Source organism: Cetorhinus maximus, chromosome 11 (genome assembly GCF_964194155.1).
Source record: "Cetorhinus maximus chromosome 11, sCetMax3.hap1.1, whole genome shotgun sequence".
In the NCBI taxonomy this organism is placed as follows: Eukaryota; Metazoa; Chordata; class Chondrichthyes; order Lamniformes; family Cetorhinidae; genus Cetorhinus; species Cetorhinus maximus.
The window spans coordinates 14,495,417-14,518,099 of NC_135889.1; the positions used below are offsets into that span (position 1 = coordinate 14,495,417).

General features: G+C 43.1%; 1 protein-coding gene across 1 annotated transcript in view; it reads left to right on the plus strand.

Annotated features, from left to right (window-relative positions):
- The first annotated feature begins 291 nt into the window (after positions 1–291).
- col6a1 (collagen, type VI, alpha 1) overlaps positions 292–22,683 on the plus strand; it is a 99,828-nt gene continuing 77,436 nt past the window's right edge. Inside the window, exons 1-11 of the mRNA XM_078551561.1 lie at positions 292–562; positions 1,086–1,215; positions 10,794–10,997; positions 12,351–12,510; positions 16,780–16,893; positions 18,863–18,883; positions 18,994–19,014; positions 19,127–19,171; positions 19,599–19,652; positions 21,574–21,618; positions 21,722–21,748. Coding sequence (XP_078407687.1) covers positions 475–562; positions 1,086–1,215; positions 10,794–10,997; positions 12,351–12,510; positions 16,780–16,893; positions 18,863–18,883; positions 18,994–19,014; positions 19,127–19,171; positions 19,599–19,652; positions 21,574–21,618; positions 21,722–21,748 — 909 coding nt within the window. The 5' untranslated portion in view covers positions 292–474. The remainder of the gene's footprint in view (positions 563–1,085; positions 1,216–10,793; positions 10,998–12,350; positions 12,511–16,779; positions 16,894–18,862; positions 18,884–18,993; positions 19,015–19,126; positions 19,172–19,598; positions 19,653–21,573; positions 21,619–21,721; positions 21,749–22,683) is intronic.

The window sequence follows — 22,683 nt, forward strand, 5'->3', positions numbered from 1 at the left end:
TGTTTAAATATAGGTCCACACACTTTCAGGACACTGCAAGCTGAAACTGCTAGCAATGATGGGCGTGGCCATGAAGTAGGTGGGGCATTAAGGGGGCTCTCGACATTGAATTCTTGCAGATTAATTATAAAAATTTCACATTCATTCAGCAAACATATAGACACGTATATTTCAAACGTGTCTACAAAATGCAATCTTGTGGACTAGCATATACAAATTGAGGTTGATTACTTTATAGAGGCAAAGTTGTTGGCACTGGCTAGTTCACACAGCTGTATGGAGATCACACACTCCAATCCCGCTCCTAATTCCTGGCTGACTGCTTAGGGCCAGCCTACTTCCCAGTTGATCTCTGTCGGAGGCAGAGACGCAGGCTTCAACACCTCTCCTCAGCCTCTCTGCCTCTCCCACTGTCTAGCTTCTCCCTCAGTCCCCGTGTGCTTAGCACACGAGCCCACTAGAGTGGAGGGAGCCATGGCTTTGAAAACATTATTCCTCCTGTTCCAGCTTTGCTCCACATGGAACGTTTTACTAGCAAAAGAGGACAGTGGATTTCATTCAGGTGGGTGCTCACAGTCCTTGTCACGGAGAAGGTTTGAACTGTTGGCAAAGTAATTCTTTAGAAATGACATAACTGCTTTTGGTTTAAGTTTACGACAGGCTGACCTGTGAAATCTACTTTAACCGAATCCTTATCGCATTTTCTTTATGCAGAATCCTTCTCTATTAAAGAATGCAACTAATAATTTGCAGTCCGGGCTTCAGGGGTATGCAATAAAAATGTAAACATGATATTGAAATCTAGTGTCTGCTTCTGGGTGATTCCTTTTCGCTATTCCATGTCTAACGTTCCATGTTTGTTTTTTTGGGGGATGGGGGTGTTCCTCTCCGGGGTAAAACAATCAGATTTGCAAGTTATGCAAGAAGGTGAAAATTGTTGTTTGTATCTTAAGGGGGGTGATATTTCATCGGGAAGTTTTAACAAAGCAGTTTGCTGAATCTTTTAAGTGCTTTTAATAGCTTTAAAGCCTATTCTTGATCTGTTCCAAACACCAGGTATTCCTATCATCCCCTTGTTTTCACAGATTGCCCTGTTGATCTATTCTTTGTGCTGGACACATCTGAGAGTGTCGCTTTAAGAGTTCAGCCCTATGGGTCCCTTGTAGATCTTATCAAGAAGTTCACCGTATATTTCGTGGACAAGCTACAGGACTGGTAATCATTGCATTCTTTGCTGTTCTCGCCTTTCACTGTACATATCTGCAATTTAACAGCAAAAGTCGAAAGAAGTGATTTACTTGTAATTCCCTTTTCGCCTGAAGGTGGCACTGCAGGTTGAGTGAGGCTACCTTCACTTAAACTAGCTCTTTCCCCAAATATTTCCATTTAAAAAAAATCTACCCACCTGCATGCATCTTTTTTTGTGATTTCTCCCCCATGCATTGCTTCCTTCCTAATGTGACAGCGCCAGTGACTTGGGTCGCTGTCAAGTTTCGAGGCGGGGAGAGGATTTGTGTCTGCTGCCAGTGGTCAAGTGGCCATTTTAATCGGTTAAGCAGGGCTGGTGATTCGTTGTGACAAATTGCATAAATTTCTGCCTTTAACACATACAGCACAACTTGGGGCCAGAGTCTCAAAGCAGTGAAAACGCCAACAGATCTGCAGATCAATGCAATAACAACAATTTGCATTTATAAAGGGCCTTTAACACAGCAAAAATGTCCCCGAGCTGCTGTCCAGTGTAATCAGGCAAAACTTGACAGGGAACCATGTAATATGAGTTTAGGACAAGGTGACTAAAAGGGAGATGGAACAGTTTAGGGAGGGAATTATTGAGCATAGGGCGTGGACAACTGAAGACATGGCCACCAGTGTTGGGGGTAATGAAAATCCACGTGTGCAAGGGGATAACAAATTATGTGACCTATAGCTATGCCAATCTGAAAAGAGAAATGTTCCTGCACTAAACTGTCCTGTGGAAAGTTTCATTGCTTATCATAATGGACGTAATAAAGCTATAGAATACAGGGCCAAAAGTATTAGCGTTTGGATAGTACATTTCATGATCTCAGGATGTCCCATATAGCCAATAATATAATTCTTGGAAAATAATGGAGTCAGTGTTGTAATCATAAAATCGTACAGTTCAGAAGGAGGCCATTTGGCCCATCGGGTCTGTGCGAGCTCTGTGATAGAACAATTCAATTAGCCTAAAAGCAAAACACTGCGGATGCTGGAAATCTGAAACAAAAACAGAATGCTGGAAAAACTCAGGTCTGGCAGCATCTGTGGAGAGAGAAACAGAGTTAAAAACAAAAATACCTGGAAAAACTCAGGTCTGACAGAATACCGTTAACGTTTCGAGTCCGTATGACTCTTCAACAGAACCTGTTGAAGAGTCATACGGACTCGAAACGTTAACTGTGTTCCTCTCCACAGATGCTGTCAGACCTGCTGAGTTTTTCCAGGTATTTTTGTTTTGTTTTGGATTTCCAGCATCCGCAGTTTTTTGCTTTTATCTTCGAGAAACAGAGTTGATGTTTTGAGTCTGTATGACTCTTCTTCAATTGGCCTATTCCCCTGCAATCCTTTTTCTTTTCTTTTTTCAAGCCTTTATCAGAGTCCTTTTTTGAAAGTTACTCCAGAATCTGATTCCACCGCCTCACAGGTACTGCACACTGGGTTAAAATCCTGCTGAGCAGAAGAAACATCATCTCATCTTGCCTCTGGTTCTTTTGCCAAATCTGCTTCCTCTGGTTAACAAGCAGCAATTTGATAATGACTGACAAATCTGTTTTGTAGTGACGTTGGCTGAGAGAGAAATATTGGCCAGGATGAACTCTACTGTGCTTCTTTTAAACAGCCACAGTACCTTCCTCAGCAGTAGTGAATAGGTTTAACATCTCATCTGTGAGGCAGCACCTCTGACAGTGCAGCACTCCTCAGTGTTGCATTAGCGGCGTCAGCCTAGATTATGCACTCGAGTCCCTAGAGTTAAACTTACAACTTCTGATTCAAAGGTCAGAGGGCTAGTCACTGAGCCACAGCCGATACCTTGGCCAGAAATTTCTGCTTGTTGGGCAGGGGTGTGCCCGACCCGAATGAGCATAAAATGACGTGTGATGATGTCGGCGAGTGCCTGATATTTGCGCGATATTTCGGTTGGCAGGCGCATGTGGGAGTCAGCAACGTGCCTGCCGACAATTAATAGGCTTATTAAGGCCATTAAAGTTACCAATTGATTTAAGTTTTTCGCTGCCCTTCCAACCTCTCAGTTGGCGAGCAGATGAAGAGACCAAGTGGTCTTTGGATTTTTAATGAAACCTCATCCACGGGCGAGATGAGTGATTTAAAAAACAAAAATTACTTTTTTTCATAGTGATTTCTAACATGTCCCTGCTCGTGTGAGAGAGTCACATGAGGGGACATGTTCTAAACATTTTTAAATTCTTTATTTTCATTGCTCAAAATCTTCATCTCCCTGAGGCAGCCCTGTGCACATGTGTGAAGGTCCCTGCTTGCTTACCACCTGCCTCCCCCCTGCCCAAAACAGGCAGTGCTGAACACTGCAGCAGCGCGCGTTTCGTGCTGGGCAGGCCTTCATTGGCCCGCCAACCTGAAATCTTGGTCAGGCCCCAATCACGGGCGGCCTTCGGCTTCCCAGCTACTCCCACCCAAGCCCGCCCAATGAAGGCAAAGTTTTGCCCCTTGTTACCTATGAAGTGGTGCAGGGTAATGGTTACCAGTTTTGTGAGAGGAGAGTTGTTTTCTGGGCGCAGTACTTATTGATTAGGTGTGCAAGACCTGTTAAGAGGCCTGTTGAGATCAATTCTTATTTGCCCTATGTCAAAATACAACGCTAGCCTCTGAATTTACACTGTTTTCAACTAGTTTTATCAAGTGAGATGGTTATTTTCGCAATGAAACTTCACTCTATTATTTCAAGGTGCGAAAGATGATGTCGCTGTACCTGGCTAGTGAATAATCGAGTGTGCAGCAGTTTTTGGTATGCAATCCAATTTATTGAGTGTCCAGTGTGCCTCTGTTCTAGGAGGTTTTGTCACCATAGCATCAAGTAAGGCCTCGGATTATTGTGTCTGTGCTTATACAGTGCTCAAGAGTAATTACTTAGGGCTTGAGATCAAACACGTGGAGCAGAATGTTCGATAGGATGAGGATGTGGGACAGGAGATGGATGGGCTACAATTTCCCAACACTGTCCGAGTGCCAGTTTGCCAGCATGATCCCACTTCGGGGTCATTTTGGAGATGCCAGTTCAGCTTGGATATTAGGCATGTTAAGATGCCTAGCAAGGCCCCTCTCCTGCCATGGACTGGAATTTTCCAGTTGGCAGGGAGCACCCGTGTGCACCCCCCCCAATAGTTGCCAGAACCTGACCGAGGAATGGGGGCGGACTCCCAGTGTCAGGTCGGTGGCTCAGCACTCCAGTTGGTTTCTGAAATTCTCCCCACCCCCCACCCACCCCTGATCCATGATTTATGAATGGCCACAACTGTAGCCCATGCCACCCTGTGGAGAGAGAGGTTCCATGATGTCGCTCTGGCAGCTATGACCAGTTTTTAATGCAGAAACTTCATAAGCTGCGAGAAGGTACCTCCACCTTGAGGCACCCTCTCTCTCTCTCTCTCTCCCTCTCTCTCTCTCTCTCTCTTACCTGTATTGGCAGCATCCACCTCTGATGGTGGGGCGGCTGCACTCTGTGCTGAATGACCTTCTATTGGCTAACTAGGCCTTAGGAGCCTGCCAGCTGTCCTTATTTGAATGACGAGAATGCACCCTTATGTCTAGTAGGCCACCCCTTCAAAAGTCTCGCCAGGCATCTGATGCCGATGGGGTCTGGGGTCAAGATCTGGAAATTGTCCTGACATTGGAGTCTCAAACCCCAAGTGGCCCTTGGGCTCTGAAATCTAAGCTCACTGTTGGTGAGAGCATCTCTGGTTGAGCTAATCAGGGTAGTAATTGAGCCTCTTGAGTTAAAAAATGACCGGTTCAAGTCCTGCTCTGTACATTTGACAACAAAGTCTAGGTGGACATTTCAAATCAGCACTGATGGAGTGCTGATTTGTCAGAGGCACTGACTTTCAGATGAGGTGTTAAACTGAGCTAGAAGCAAATGATCCTATGGCATGATTTCAACGAAGGCCAGGGGAGTTCTCCTTGGTGTCCTGGTCAAAATTCACCCTGCAACCGGCATTACTAAACACAGATGATTTGTTTGTTATCTCATTGCTGTTTGGGAACTCTGGTTGGGAGACTCACTCATTGGGAGAATGTTCTTGAACTTCACAGAGGCATTGCCATGACTCATTGGCTGTTGAGAGTGAATAGCTTTCCTCTAATAACACTGCTAAGAAGGCAGCTCACCGCCACCTGCTCAAGGGCAACTAAGGATGGGCAATAAATGCTGGCTGTGCCTGTGATGCCCACATCCCGAGAATGAATTGAAAGAAAAAGGAAGTTGAGTGTTGCTGAAAAGAGACATGCTGTCTAAGCTTTTCATCTTGCACTCATCAGGACAGATTGCGACAAATTACCAAACACTAACAGGGCGATGGTCAATTATACTGCAAGTGAGTGCTAAATGTTTGGCATGGGGACTCCGTTTGGTGGAGGCATTGCCATGGAGAATGCAGCATTCAAATTCAAGCCAGGCAGGTAGATTGTGGTCAAGATGTTGCTCTGGGGAATGAACCGGGGAATGACTGTTCCCTAAGCTTTTGTTTTAGATGAAGAAGGTGCAAAAAGCGCACTTGTTCCTTTTGTCTACAAAGGACAGGGCCCTGTGTGTGAATATATGTGGCTTCTAGCATGTGTAAGTGAGCCATACTGCAAGCCCAACTGACAATCTTAAAAAGGAAGTTGTTGCTGAAGGGCTGTTAGATATTAGAAAGAGCCTGAGATTTACTTGCCTTTCTTTTATGGTGGGATGGGAAGTTACAGGTTGAGAGTAAAGCACTTGTTTTTTGGTTAGCTTGACACACATGGAGCCTCCAAACCAAATTACTAGGAGAGATCCCAGCCAGATATTACCATAATCCAGCTAAGGCTTAGCTTGGCATGAAGCAGTTAGGTGACCTGTAGGTGCACACAGGAGCCCAGGTGGAGTTTAACCAACTGAGACTACGCAACTTACCAGCACAAAGCTTCCAACAGTTGGCCCATGTCTGACAGACAATGGTTTACAGGATTAGCTGGAGCTCAGCAGGAAGAATCCCCACGCCCAGTGGCAGGTCTGGCAGCCCCTCGTCCCATTCTTCGGCCAGGCTGTCTGTTCAATCGTCAATGTACAAGGTGCAGTCAGATCCTTCTTCTCATTCATTAGGAGAACCCTTTTCAGAAGGTGAGATTGTACGATGATTTTACTCCTGCTACCTTTGGGGTACTTGCTTACTCTAATCAGTGTTAGCTGTGGCTCAGTGGGAACCCCCACCTCTGAATCAGAAGGTTTTGGGCTAAAGTTTCATTCTAGAGACTTGAGCACCAAATCAAGACTGACGGTCCAAGCGCATTACTGAGGGAGGGCTGAGGTGCTGTCTTTTGGATGAGATGTTAAATAAAGGCTCCGTCTACCCTCTCAGGTGGCCGAATTATTTGAAGAAGAGCAGGAGAGTTCTCCTTCGTGTCCTGGGTAAAGATTTTCCGATGGTCGGGCAGGTTTGGCGGGTGAGCCTGGGATCGGGTTCCGACCGCGATTTCATGCTAGCCGACCAATTAATGGCCAGCTAGTGTGAAACATGCGCTGCAGTGCTCAGCGCTGCTGGGGTGGGGCGCGGGAGGAGCGCATGCGAGGGGGTGCGCGCATTAGAAGCTCCCTGAGCCACACAGCTGCCTCAGGGAGTTGAAGAGCTTGTGAAAATAAAAAATAAAGAAGTTAAAAATGTTAATAACATGCCTCCTCATGTCACTCTGTCACATCAGGGACATGTTAGAAATTAATGTGAAAAGTTTTTTTTTAATCACTGATTGAAACCTCATCCCGCCCTTGGATGAGGGTTTTGCAAAAATCCAAAGGCTGCTTGGCCTTTTCGCCTGCCCGCCAGACGTAAGGTAGGACGAGCCGTGAAAAATTTCATCTAATTAGATCTTTAATGGCCTTAACAGGCCTGTTAACTGTCAGCCAGCGCGGGAGTCGACAGTGCGCCTGTCGACCGAAATATCGCGCGATGACATCAGGACACTCGCCCAACGTCATCGCGCGGCACTTTATGCTCGTGCGGGTCAGGCGTGCGCCTGTCTGACGAGCGCAATATTCTACCCCTGGTGAATGTGTATTGTAGTGTTCAATTGTTCTGTGTTTGATTATATGGGCAGAATTTTACAGCCCCCGTTTCAATGGGTATGGGGCCGTAAAAAGCGACGTGACATTCTAAACCTCATTGGCTTTGGCGGGAACGTAACATCCCGCTGCTGTAAAATTTCACCCTTTGAGTCTGTTTACCATTGACGCTCACTGTGCTTGTTTAGTTAAGCCTGGGTGTGGACTCCGAGAAAAGTAGAAGGATCTGAAATCTAGAACTGAAATGTGGAGCAGACATTTTATAGCATTGTAAATAAAACCTGTTACACACGTAGAAACTAGTGACATCTCTGCATAGTTACGATATATAAAATATACAACATATATTCCTCATTCAACATCTAAAACGGATGATCTAGTCATTTTATTTAATTGCTGTTTGTTGGATCTTGCAAACAAATTGCTTTCAGCTTTGCAACATTACAACAATGACCACACTTCAAAAATTGGCTGTAAATTCCTGTGGAACACCGTGAAAGACACTATATAATTACAAGTCTTTTGATGTACTAATACTATATAGATTCCTTTTTAAAAATTCTTTCATGGGCTTGGGCATTCTGGCAAGACCAGCATTTATTGCCCATCCCTAATTGCCCTTAAACTAAGTGGCTTGTTCAGCCATTTCAGAGTCAACCACATTGCCGGGGGTCTGGAGTCATATGTAGACCAGACCAGGTAAGGGCAGCAGATTCCCCTCCCTAAAGGGGCACTCATGAACTAGGTGGATTTTTACAATAATCAATGATAGTTTCATGTCACCATTACTGATACTAGCTTTCAATTCCATAATTGAATTTAAACTCCGCCAGCTATTGTGGGATTTGAGCCCATGCCCCCAAAGCGTTTACCTAGGTCACTATATTACCTGTCTAATGACATTAGCACTATACCACCATCTCCCCCAAGCTAATGGTAATAAAGGCAATGACCTTGTAGTTGTTGCTTTGTGTTGTAAGTACTGAATTGAGAGCAGCAGAGTGGGAGCTGTTGTGGTGTCTTGTCAGTACAAGACTTTGGGCTGGATTTAATTGGACCCTGTAGTCCCCGGACCCTCTGCCTCCCTCTCCCGCTAGCTAAAAAAGGCAGGGAGGGAGCCCCACCCCACCCCCACCCCACCCCCATGATCCAGACAGCTGTTCCACGGCAACTTAACATTGGGAGCAGCGTTAATTGCTGTAAGACGAGACTTCTGCCCCTTTCTCAGGAGGAAGTTCCACCTTAGGGAGCTGCCAGCCAATTGGATGGCCGGCAGCTTTGTAACCCCTGCAGTGCCAGGTGGGAGCGGTGGCTGGGATTAAAAGCAGTCCCACCATGCCAAGAGGTCTGGGGTCAGAGGTCTTAGCGAGGAGACAAGTGGCAGTAGGGGGCCAGGTTGAAGAGGCCAGTGGGGAGGGGGAGATGACCTGGGGGAGAGGTTGCCTCAGATGGGCCCAGGTTACCCGCAAAGGAGGTCCCCTTCGCTGTGCCCAACAGCAGTCAGCGTAGCTAAAGTTGCTGGGCTTCCTGCATGCATGGGTCTCCGCCCCCACCCTGGGTAACATATAATTAATTGGCCACTTAAGGACCTCAGTAGGTCCGATCCCTCCCCTGTCACCCAGAAATTTTCAGATGTGGGTCAGGGGCAGGCAGCAGGTAAGCTACACGCTGGATTTTATATGCCCCCTGCCTTCAAGCCCACCAGTGGAGGAGTGTAAAATCCAGCCCTATGAGTAACATGCTAACCTAACTGATCCAATATGCTAACGTTAAACACAAGGCTGGTGTTCATGCTCATTTTCCATAGTAGCTGATCTGTCATTGTCAAATTGCCAAGACAGGCTTTGTTTGTTGTGGTGAAGTGGGAATCACATCTTGATGCCTGAATGAAATTTGGGATAGGATATTGGAATGGATATAAGGAGTCCCATAGCCATTATTTTCTATTTTTGGATAAGTATCCCTGGACAAATCCACAGAACTGGCTGGTTCCACCATGTCCCAGGTTTGGATTGCCCATTACTTTGAGGACAGTACGCACTGAAGAAGGAGGCATTTTAGAAAGGCCATTAATGGATACAATGTAAATTCACCCGGATTATACCAGGGATGAAAAGCAACAATTATGAGGAAAGACTTAGGACACTAGCACTGTAATATTTCCTTGGGTGGGATGTCTCCAAAACAAGGGAGCATATAACCTTAAAATGAGAGCTGGGACACTTGGAGGAAATGCCAGGAAACACTTACGCTAAGGGCAGTGGAAATCTGGAATCTTTCCCCCAAATGTTCCTGGGGGATTGGGGGTTGGTGGTGGTGGTGTGGGGGGTGTCAGTTGAAAATTGATACATTTTTATTAGCCAAAGAAATTAAGGGGTAAGGAATCAAAGTGGGTAAATGTAATTGAGCCCCAGATCAACCATGATCTAAGCGATTGTCAGAACAAGGCACAAGGGCTGACTCCTCCAGTTCTTGTGTTCCTATTTCCTCATTGGAGCAAAGAAGGCTAAAAGGACATTCAATAGACAGCTTTTAAGTTACAAAATGTTTTGGCAAAGCGAATAGAAAAAGGCTTTCTTATGGCTGGGGTATCAATGACAGAGTGTTCATGCAGCTTAAAATATGACACCACAAGATTGAGGAAAGAGATTAAGAGAAATATCTTTGCCCAGTGGCCTGTCAGAATGTGGAATGATTTTTACCAAAGGACTGGTTGAGGCAGAAACCATTGTATCTCTTACGGAAAAATACTGTAGATCTTTGAATAAAGGCAGGGCTATGGGGAGTGAGCAAGGCAATGGAATTAATTTTGGTTTGCTCCAGCAAAGATCCTTCCATATGGTTAGGATTTTCTTTTCGAGAAATTTTCTAGGAATGATTAAGGATCAAGGCCATTCAACTGTCCTCCCATCCAGCAATCAAATTATCTTTGCTGCCTCATCAGTACAAGTGAAGTTTTTAACTCATTGTGACCTTAGGTAGCTGCATTGATTAATGCATTTGCAAAAATGAATTGCATTCATTTAAGGCAATTGTTCGCTCCTACAGTTGTAATCCTACACTTTACCTCAGGAAATGAAACACCAGGTTAGCCGAAGTTCTATCTTCAGCAGTACAATAGTAGATTGCAAAATTGTTACTCATAATCTCTCACATGTCCCATCATCTATTTCTGACTCCTTGTTGGGGTGCAATTGCATTAAGACAATTCAACAACAGCCATTTAACTTTACCAGCAAAAGTGGAAGTTATTACCCCTGCTGTGTGCTGAAAGTAATGTTGACGATGTGCAAGAGGTTAAAGTGGATGACAGCGAATCAGTAGCCTGTTTTACATCTTTCTCTCTCTCTCTCTCTTTTTATTCTCACTGACTATTCTCAAATGCAAAATTCTCCCCAAAGGAACTTTTTGTCAAGGGAGAGCAAGTGAATAATGGGGCAAGAGAAATATCTAAATCAAATCGATGTGAATAACATGAGGGATCTGTCTGTTTCAGGTACTACCCATGTGACCAGATACTACAGTGGAATGTTGGAGCACTACACTACAGCGACGTAGTGAAGAAGATCCAACCTCTCAGTTTTATGAGCGCGACTGGAAAGTCAGAGATGATTCGCAATGTTGAACAATTGACTTACATTGGCAAAGGCACATTCACAGACTGCGCCATACGGGAAGGAAGTGAAGAACTTCTGCTGGGGTAAGAGTACCCTAAGAATTGTACCATCTGGAAACCAAGATGGGGAAGCTCGCCAATAGCTTCCTGTGCATATTTAGGCTCTACATGGGTTCAAGGCCCAGAGACAGCACAAGGGTTTCACTTCAATGTTGAACCTATGATGATGTCAGTAGCAAGGTTACATCAGAACTGGACAGCCCTTTTCTGAGGGGTGCTTGTACCAGTGCTCTGGCATGCTGTTTCCAAAGCGAGAGAACAGTAGCTGTGCCAGGGAGATGTGCCACTACTGCTATGAGGTGTTATGTTGGGGCTATGTCCATATTGGTTCTCACTGTCAGATCAATGCAGTCATCAGGACAAGAGGTCTTGATGGTAGATCTAGATTCTGCCTGTTTAATCTGTCTATTTAATCCCTCTGTATAGCCACCTATAGCTATATAATCTTTAATCCATTCCCTACCAAATATCTCCCAACTCTTCTTTAAAGGAGTTAATTAACTTAGACTTGCGTGCAATGCAATGATTGTCATTATATAGATCCCTGAGTTAGCTCTATTGCTGCCTGGATCGTGCCCCATCTTGGCATTATTTTCTCAAAATTAGTACAAATTCAATTTTCTCAGTCTGGTTTCACACTTTTGCAGTTTTGAATCTCAGGATTAACTTTACCGCCCTTCTCTGAGCCATCTTCAATGCAGCAATGCCCTTTTACAGTTCAAAATAAGAGAGAATGCTACACATAGAATCTTGTCACTGAGTTGTCACTTGAGAAAATAGCTTATGCTAACTCGTAATCAAATTCCTTCTAAAAGCATCCTGGTGTTGGATTGAGTCAATGGAATTTAAGACAATGGTTCATCCTCACCCCTCTATTCCTTCAACACCTTTGTAAGTGGTCATCCACAGGCTTCATTTACAATGTATATTCTTCTGACTTTTGGAAGGGCTAGGCTGAAGCTGCTGTTGCTTTTGAATGATTATACGTACCATGCTGACAAATACACTGCTCCCAGTTTATTAATGGTGCAGGGAAACCCATGTCTTTCCAGCTGATCTTGGGAGAGTCTGGGCCATTTTGATCAGAGATTTGGCACAGTTAGTATCTCACAACCATGAGGAAGTGGAGACATCTATTGAAGATGGCACTAGAGCATGATTATTTACCATCATGGTCGGGATATTTTCCATCCAATCTCAGTTGTGAGGGTCTCTATTTTATTTCAAATTTAATGCCCCTTCCTTTGTTAATGAGCTCTGGTGGACAATGACATTGCCAGCCAACTGAAGTCAGAATAATTTGGGATTTTCTCTCTTTTTGAGCATGCAAAGGAGTAAACAGATAATATAAACAATATAAAATGTCTCTCATTCCAGTGGCTCTCACCACCCGGAGAACAAGTACATGGTTGTGGTGACAGATGGACATCCAATTGAAGGATACAAGGAGCCATGTGGAGGGTTGGACAGTGCGGCGTCCGATGCAAAGAGCCAGGAGATAAAGATATTTTCAGTGGCCATCACACCAGATCACGTAGTATGTCTATAATTGCTCATGATACAATCTTTCCCTATCTGTTGTACTGCTGACTCAGGAGGCTTACACTTTTATTTAAGCATTTCACGTGGCTTTAGATGAAATTTACAGTTAGGTCATCCAGCCTAACTTACTTATTCTGGTGCTTATATATCTTTTTATTATTCGTTCACGGGATGTGGGCTTCACTGGCTGGGCCTGCATTTATTGCCCATCCCTAGTTGTCCTTGAGAAGGTGTTGGTGAGCTACCTTCTTGAACTGCAGCAGTTCCTGTGGCGTAGGTGCACCCACAGTGCTGCTAGGGAGTTCCAGGATTTTGACCCAGCAACAGTAAAGGAACGGCGATATATTTCCAAGTCCTCCTCACAAGCTTCCTCCTGCCTTACTTCACCTCTCTGTATTAGCATATCCTTCTTTTCCTTTCTCCCTCGTGCGTTTACCTTATTTCCTCTGAAATGTATCTATGCTATTTGCTTCAACTACTCCATGTTGTAGTGAGTTCCACATTCTCACCACTCTCTGGCTGAAGAAGTTTCTCCTGAATTCCCTATTGGATTTATTAGTCACCGTCTTATATTTATGACCCTTAGTTTTGATCTCCCCACAAGTGGAAGCATTTTTTTTAATGCATCTATCATATCAAACCCTTAAAAGAGCCTCTTAAATACCTCTATTAACTCACCCCTCAGCTGTTTCTTTATAACCCCATCCTGTTCAATCTTTGCTGATATGTATATCCCCTCAGTTCTGGTATCATTCTTGTACATCTTAAAACGACCTTAAACGTGCTTATTGCAATAGTAGTGAATATAATGCAATAAAGCGATAAAATGTTATAAAACAGGAAGTGAACACAAAACATCAGAGCAAATGGAAGCCTAACTTTAACCAGACTGACAAGGTGAGGTCAACTAGTGCTTACGGCCTTGGATGAACAACCCAGAAGACAGGCGTTCATGTTCCCAAAGTGAATTCAATAAATCTGGTGATTTCTGGCTGGTACTAGAAAAAGGACCATAAAAGGTACCAGACTGATGTTAAAAACCCAGCCAAGGCCCTTGCCATCTTGACCCAGTCTGGCCTGCATGTGATGCCAATCCCAGCCTGTGCGGTTTTCCATGAGTCAATGGATAAATGGGGAAAATATAACTTGGAGAAGCCTTAAGAAAGCCACAATAGCGCAAATAAGAAGCACTTTTTAAAAACTCAAATTAGCCATATTGAAAATAAAAATCTTTGACAATGGCAATGGAAAAACTCCTGCAATTTTTTGCCAACACTTGCATCCATGCCAGTTAAGAGTCTCAAATATTAGCAGCAGAGTATTTGGCAGATGTGGGTTTGACTGCTGCCTTTGAATAGCTGTTTGAAAGTGAGCGTTGCCAATTTGTGGCTTCAGTGTGAAGTGAAGCACTTTGAGTAAAGACGAAAGCATTGGGACCAGCTGTGGAGTTCTAACTCCCGCTGACTGATCATGGAGTTGTGACGGTGGCGCATTCTGCCAACCCTGGTAGCAGGGAGTGGCTCATCGTGAATAATGGAGCATGAGCTTGAGATATCAAGCAATAAAACCCCTACTGTAACATACCACCAAGATCGAGAAGAGCAAGCACGATTCAGTCAACACGATTAAGTGTTGTCCAAAGCTTCTTAAAATCCTTTTAAGTTGTCGAGGGAGGAAAGACTGAGGAAGAAAATAAGTTTCACGGTTCCCAGGAAAGTAGAGATGGTGTAATGAATCGCTCTTTTGACAAAGAACTTGGAGGATGGAGTATTTTGAAAAGGGACAAGAAAGAAAATCTAAACTCAAGTGGGTTATTCAGTAGCAAGGTGTAATGATGTACTGTATCACATTCTTTTTCTCCAAATCTGAACTCAAGCCGTCCACCATGAAATGGACAATGGGAGAACCATGTCCTGCCAGTCCTGTGCACCTCTCAGTGGGTAATGGCTCAGAGATACCAAGAGAAGATCACGCCCTTGCCCTCTATTGCTGGAGATTGAGAGTCTAACGAAGGCAGATAATAGAGAGATGGAGGAAATTTTGTACCATTTGCATTTTTCTTTTCATTGAGAAACCTTAAGAGGGGTCAGATAGATCCCAGTGGTCTTCTTTAAACCAATATACACCTATGTTACTGTCCAAATGAGATCCAAAGTACAGGATACCAATGAGTTTGAATTGAGTGGAACAAAAGGTGAGGTGAATCAGGGCATTTTGATTAGAAAGCATCCCGTTTGAGTGTTCAGAGTTGTAGGGAGTGAGCTGGCTAAGGAATTCCACAACTTTTGTGGTAATGAAAAGAATGAATTCTAGTTCTGTGCTTCAAGTCTTGGTTTCAACATTGTGAGGAGAAAACTGGTTGATCTTATAGCAACGGAAACACCGTGGCTTCTTATTATGTAGTCAGACTATGCTGACAAGGAACTCCTGTTTGGCTAAAAATTGGATTCAGATGCAGCACAAAAGTTATTTTGACTAGCTTGAGGGACAATGTGTTAAATCTGTTCCTGCTGTGAGTTGTACACACTAACAGGAAGAGGGTGCAAGTTTACAATGAAAAGTAGTGAAAGATGAACTAAGGTGACTTGCAAGATTAAAATGTTGAGATCTTTTCCATGTTTTCCCTCAACCTTCACTGCTGTCTAGGGTAGAGAATTCCAAAGATTAATGACGCTCTGAGAGAAGAAATTCCTCCTCATATCTGTCTTAAATGGGAGACCCTTTATTTTGAAACTGTGGCCCCTTATTTCTAGATTGCTTCCCTTCATCTACCCTGTTAAGCCCCCTCAGAATCTTATGTTTCAATAAGATCACCTCTCATTCCTCTAAACTCCAATGAGTATTGGGCCAACCTGCTCAACATTTCCTTATAAGACGGCCCCTTCATCTCAGGAATCGGCCTATTGAATCTTCTCTGAATTGGCTCCAATGTAAGTAAATCCCTCCTTAAGCAAGAAGATCAAAACTGTATGCAGTACTCTAGGTGTAGTCTCACCAATGCTTTGTACTGTTGTAGCAAGACTTCCTTCCCTACTTTTATACTCCATCCCCCTTGTAATAAAGGCTAACATTCTGTTTGCCTTCCTAATTACTTGCTGTACCTGCATGTTGACATTTTGGTGATACATGTACAAGGGCACCCAGATCCCCCTCTACTGCAGCACCTTGCAGTCTCTCTCCATTTAAATAATATTCTACATTTCTTTTCTTCCCACCAAAGTGGACGACCTTGCATTTTCCCACATTATACTCCATCTGCCAATTTTTTTCCCTGAATCACTTTTCATATCCCTTTACAGATTCTTTGTATCCTCCTCACAACTTGGTTTCCTACCTATCTTTGTATGGTCAGCAAATTTGGCTACAATATGCTCAGTTCCTTTATCCAAGTCATTAATCTAAATTGTAAATAGTTGAATCCCTAGCACTGATTCTTGTGACACTTCACTAGCCAATCTGAAAATGACTCATTCATCCTGACTCCCTGTTTCCTGCTATTTAATCAATCCTCTATCAATGCTAATACAAAACCCCCAACGCCATGAGCTCTTATCTGGTGCAGTAACCTTTTATGTGGAACCTTATTGAATACCTTTTGGAAATCCAATTACGCTGCACTGGTTCCTCTTTGCTCACCCTGCTTGTTACATCCCAACAAACTCTAATAAATTTGTCAAACAAAATTTTCCTTTCACAAAACCATATTGACTCCGCCCAATTATATTTTGATTTACTATATGTCCTGTTCTTCCTCAACAATGGATTCCAGCAATTTTCCAATTACAGATGATAGGCTAACTGGCTGATTAGTTTCCTGCTTTCTGTCTCCCACCTTTCTTGACTAGAGATGTTACACCTGCGGTTTTCTAATCCACTGGGACTTTTCCTGAATCTAGAGAATTTTGGAAAATTACAACCAACGCATTCACTATCTCTTCAGCCACTTCTTTTAAGGCCCCAGCATGCAGGCCATCTGGTCCAGAGGACTTGTCAGCCTTTATTCCCATTAGTTTCTATAATTCTTTTTCCCTAGTGGTCATGATTGTTTTAATTTCCTCACTCCCTTTTGCCCTTTCATTTCCTTCACTTTTTGATCTGCAAGAAGGTCAAAGGTTATGGGGTAGGCAGGAAAGTGGAGTTAAGACTATAATCCGATCAGCCATGATCTTATGGAATGGCAGAGTAGGCTCAAGGGGCCAAATGGTCTACTCCACCCCTATTTTTTATGTTCTTATGTTCTTATGTAAACTTGATTTTGCTTTAGGAAGCGAGACTGAATCTGATTGCTACTGATGTCCGATATCGACTTAACTACACAGCAACAACTAACAATGAGGTGGAATTAAACAAAACGATTGACAGCATTCTCCAAACTATTGTGAGTATCCCATTCTGTACACTCTTGTAAAATATACTCTCCAAGAACATTTTAGATCTGACTTTATGAATGGCTGCTTCCAACAGTGAGTCCCAGTTTTCCATTGCGATCCCTGGCAGTGCCCATTCATAGAACTGACACCTCTGTATCAATGTGAATAGACATACCTCATCACATGGCTACAAAGCTGGACTTTGACTTCAGGGACTCAGCCACAGCTGAGTGCATGGTGATCAAGATCTCCATTCATTGGTTGTTGAGTGTCATAGCTGATATAAGCTCTGGCTTTATATTGGCCCCAATACAAAGTGAGCTTGGTTCAGTCTCGATTCAGCTTCTAGGAGGTGTAACCAAAGAAAACTGCTTTGAATTGGCAGTCTCCCTTCAGGAGACTACAAGCTGGCTCATGTAATACTTTGAGAATTGTCAGCAATCCTCATTCAGGAGTGTCAGGAATGAGGGGACTCAATGCACATCCTTGGGGTTGACTAGAGGCAGTGCTACTCTTGAGTCTAAATGTGCTATACCTGGGATACTGACACTGGATGCTTCAGCACTAATATCCCTCGCTTTTATCAATGTAGAATTCAGAGCAAGAGAAGAACCCAAGCCACTTTTGTTCAATATAAGGCCGACAAACTAAAAAACTGCTCATACAATGTCAGGAGAGGTTTTTGTGAAGATTGTACTGTCACTATGACAAATGTTTGGGTGAAAGCTTCTTCCAAATTGCCTATGCTTCAATCTACTCTCAGGCTAAATTAAATTTCAAATATTGATAATATTTGAATCATGTAGAAAATATGCAATTTATGCTTTTAGTCATTTGGTACAGAAATTGAATATTACTGAAAAAAGTCATTTTGTTAAAGCTTTTAGTCTTGCACTCATCAGGACAATTGCAAAAATACCAATGTTGGAATTGCGCTGGGAGCTACGTATATTAATACACAGGGTCCTGTTCTTTACGGACAGAAAGAAAATGTACACACATTGCGCCTGTTTCAGCTAAGCAAAACAAGTGACAGCCATTTGCTGGTTCATTCCTCGGGTCAATGCCTTGGCCAATTGGAGTGAAGCTGCCTGGATTAAATTTCAAACAATGTTTGGCAGTTAACTGTCAGTCACCATTAACTAGTATATCTCCAAGGCAATTCCTCTACCAATCAGTCCACTTGCCAACCAATCGGCACTCTTCTCATGCAGTATAAAGTTGTTGCTTCACCAGAGATTGGTATTCTTGTGATTGTCCTGATGAGTGCAAGATGAAAAACTTTGACAAAATGTTATTTTTCAGCAATACTCAATTTTTATATTTGACAGTATCCACATAGGGGTTGTAGCTTCCACAATAGAACATATTCCCAAGCCTCTATTGAGTGGGAGTGAAACTTGGCTAGAATAACTCATTAATTCTTAGTAAATTTCACTGTCCACTCTTAAACAGATAGCAGCCTGTTTATAACTCATCTACATTAAAATAGCAGACAGCAGTTTTTTTTCATAAATATGTTAAACATATGTACCTCATTATCACCAGCAGCCATTTCTAGGCTTTGTTAATGCCATTTCCTATGTTTGCTAGTTCCTACCTTCATTGTTCATTATATCCACTATTTTCTATACACAGTGATTCCTAATTATTAATTTCAACATTCCCTTAGTACATTGTTTCACCGTTCCTATGCCCAATGGTTCTAAAAGAGAAAAGGACTTATTATTTCACCAGAAATGGGGATTGAGGAAGATCTCTCTGTTCATGATGTTAGTGACTTAGATGATCAGGGGAAGACAGCCAAATTCTTGATTCCAATGGTCAGAATATATGACATAGGTATTTGATAATATTGGATTTTTGGCTTGTACCTCAACCTAATCCATGGCCACCAATTGACTTTCCTCAACATATTGTTATCTCTCTTTATCTAAATATTCAAATAGTCTAATCTGTTCTCTTTCTCCCTTACAGTATGGTGAAGTGGAACCAGTGGTATGTTGCATCAACTCAAATTTGATTTCAATTTATTTGAAGGGATTTATTGGCATATATTTTTTGTGTCTGTGTATTTATGTTCATTCAATTTTCCTTTTGATCTGCAGTGTTGCTCCTTTGAGTGCCAGGTAGGTTATCTTCAAGAGAATTTCTTTGCAATATCATAAATTAGTTTTCTACTGTGTTGTTTTAAGGGGGCCTATTTACACAAAAAAAACGTTTTATTTCTATCTCGTACAGGCACTAAGAGGACCACCTGGGAACCCTGGGGATACAGGAGAAAAGGTTAGTGTCTCAGATTATATGATATGTGTAGGGGAGGGTTGTATAGCTAACGGTCACAATATTGGTCGTGTGAAGGCTGTCCCTCATTTCAAGGATTACTGGATCATCCCAAGTGTCAATTAATACAAAAGCTCCCATTTCTGAACCATATTGAAAATATCCGATATGTAAACTTCAATTCACAATATCAACATTGTCATTAATCAGATTCAAATCCAGCAAATTGCCAGCATCATGAGAATCCATCCACCTCCTGAACTAACGGGAGTGATTTCATGACATAGAAATTTATTTGAGCCATTCGATTTACTATGCACTTAGTGCACATGAGTAGTGTATGATATCAATCTTCATTGCATAATATGCCTTGCACTTTGCATCAGTTGCATCTAAATGTTAAAATGGACAATGTGTTGTTTCCTAACAGGGTTCAGATGGACGTCGAGGCCCTCATGGCCCTATTGGCCCACCTGGACCTATGGTAAGTACAGAGCCTGATTTCCTCTTCACAGTTGCTTCTCTTCAAACACTACTATTTTGCATCACCAAAGTGTGTCCAATAAGCCTGGATCAGAAAGGTCTGCTCTTAATGTTATGTTCCTCATAGCACAGTCATATTCCAATTCAACTATTGCACCTCACATCATTTATTTTGATGAATATTCTGTACTACCCTAATAACAGACATGCTTTGCAGAGCTCCACTTACTTCATTTCTGTGCAATCTTTGAAAGTCAATTGTGGCCTTGCAAGAACCTCATCATCCTGAACAGTACTGATATCTAACCCTCCCCGCTACAGTTATCATCCTCTCAGGTGACTTTCCTGCTTGTGCTATTTTCACACAGATATTTGCACATTTTAACATTTGAAAATCCCAGTTCCTCCACATTTCAGTGCCCTCTCAGTATTTGGGTGCCCTGGGCCATTTAGATATTGTTGTGTTCAACACATCTAGGGCCAGTTTGGGCTTTTTTTCTTTCATGGGATGTGGGCATCAACTGGCAAGGCCAGATTTGTTGCCCATCCCTAATTGCCCTGGGTTCGCTAGACCATTTCAGAGGACAGGAGTCACATTTAGGCCAGACCGGGTCGGGCTGGCAGGTTCCCTCCCCTGAAGGATATTAGTGAACCAGATGGGTTATTAACAAAAAAAGATGATAGCTTCATTGTCACCATTACTGAGGCTAGTTTTATATTCCAGATTTATTAATTGAATTTAAATTCCACCCATTGCCATGGTGGGATTTGAACTCATGACCTCAGATCATTAGCCTGGCCCTTTAGGTTACTAACCCAGTGACAGTGGCACTACACCACCATCTCCCCACATTGCTAGCGCACTCACGTTTGGGTCAGAAAATTGTGAGTTTAGGCCCTATTGCAAGCTTAAACACAATGATCTATGCTGACCCTTCAGGGCTGAGGGGCCTGCCTGAGGCACCACCCATTGTTTGAAATGTCAAACTGGGTTATGTTAAAATAGCTAGTTTGTCAAGAAGGATTACAGGGGGAATTGGCTCAATGGCCTTCCCTGGTCATCAGTATTCTGATATTGAGCAGATTCAGTGCTGCATACCCAGAGCTGTGATAGGTATGTGCACTGTAAATTGAGTGTGTTGACCTTTGTGCATGAATTGCTGGTACATTTTCCTGGCATTCAAACGGAATGCAAAACCATTACCATATGCTGCAAAGAGGTTCTGGTGTAAACCTGACAAAGAGCCACGAACACAGTGTGAGTGAGAATTTTGCACATGTCCTTAAACGTAACATATGCACAACTGCTAAAGCGTAGTTTTAACATGCCTTCACATCTGAATATGTCTGCCCTCACATTGACAGGGGACAAGGGTTTACAGACATTGTGGCCATTACAGGACAGTGAATGTAGGAAAAGGAAGAGGCCATTCAACTCCTTGAGCCTGTTCCACCATTTAATTAGGTGATGATTAATCAACCCTGAAGAAGACAAAGCCAAATCTCATCATTTGCCCTACACATTCTTTTTTTCCTTTCCTGTTTGCCTTTAAGCTTTGCGTTCCCCCTTCCTCTTTTGTAATACCTTCTAATTTCCCATGCATCACCCTCTTATTGTTTTGCCTCATCTGATTCCCACCCACACCATCCGCCCCGCCCACCCCACCCCACCCTCCTTGCTTGTGGGTGCGCCTGAGACCTAGAGGTGATGGTATCAGCAGAAGCACTCTTGTAACATCCCTCTTACTCCAGGAGAGATGATAAATCTGTTTATGTTAATTGGGAAAATATCAAATGGTAACTGTAATAGTAATTCCCAGCAAACACGAACAGCAGACTAAGTTTTCTTTCTTTTCAGTTCTGCCATCTATTTGTTTGAATATATTCTCTTACCACTGACAAACCTATTTTCTTTATTGCAGGGTAAACCTGGTGATGTTGGACCGGCTGGTCATCCGGGTATGAAGGTAACTATCTGAATTGCATTGCCACGTGGATCTAATGTCTGGTTTCACTGTTTGACCTCTGAACTTTCCTTTCACCATCAGTATCTTTGCTTTTTGCCAACAGGGTGACAAAGGAGAACGCGGTCCAAAGGTAAGGCTGTCAATTCATTCCATCTCAAAATTACAATTTAATTCCTACTACCCGTTATGATTTCATTACAGATATTGTAGAACATATATAACACGCAACACTTAGATAGACATTGCAATCCCAGTTTCTATTTTATGTTCTACATTCAATATGGAATAAAATCTGGCAGTGTTCTCCTGAGAGCAGAGGAGAGATTTAATAGAGAGGGTAAACTTATTTAGGACTTTGATAAAGTAAATAAGGGGAAACTAGCTGGAGGGTTCGTAAGGACACAGATTTAAGCTAATTAAAGAACCAGAGGGAGGTGAGGAGCCAGTTGTTATGATCTGGAATGCATGACCTGAAAGGGTAGTGGAAGCGAAATCAACAGCAACTTACAAAAGGGGCTTGGGGCCTGAATTTACCCTGCGGTGGGCGGGCCTTGAAGTGGTCGCGAAACCGACCACCGCCCGCGATCGGGCCCTGACTGCAATCTCGCACTGGCTGGCCAGTTGCCAGCTGGCCTGCGTGAAAGGCACGCTCAGAGCCTCAGCGCTGCCGGGCTGGGGGTGGAAGGAGCACGAGCGCTAAAGTGTGCGCATGCGCGCGCACTGAAAACTCCCTGAAGGCACAGAGCTACCTCGGAGCTGAAGATTTAGAACAGCACAAATAAAGATTTAAAAACTGTGAACGTGTCCCCTCATGTGACTCTGTCCGGGTATGAAGGTAACTATCTGAATTGCATTGCCTCATCAATCTAATGTCTCTGTCACATGAGCAGGGACATGTTATAAATGAGATTTAAACATTTTTATTTTATTTTTAATTCCTGTTCCTATTTTAATTTCCTGTTGGAAACCTCATCCTGCCCGTGGATGAGGTTTCATGAAAAATCCAAAGGCTGCATGGCCTTTTCACCCGCCTGCCAACTGAATGGCTGGACGGGCAGCGAAAAA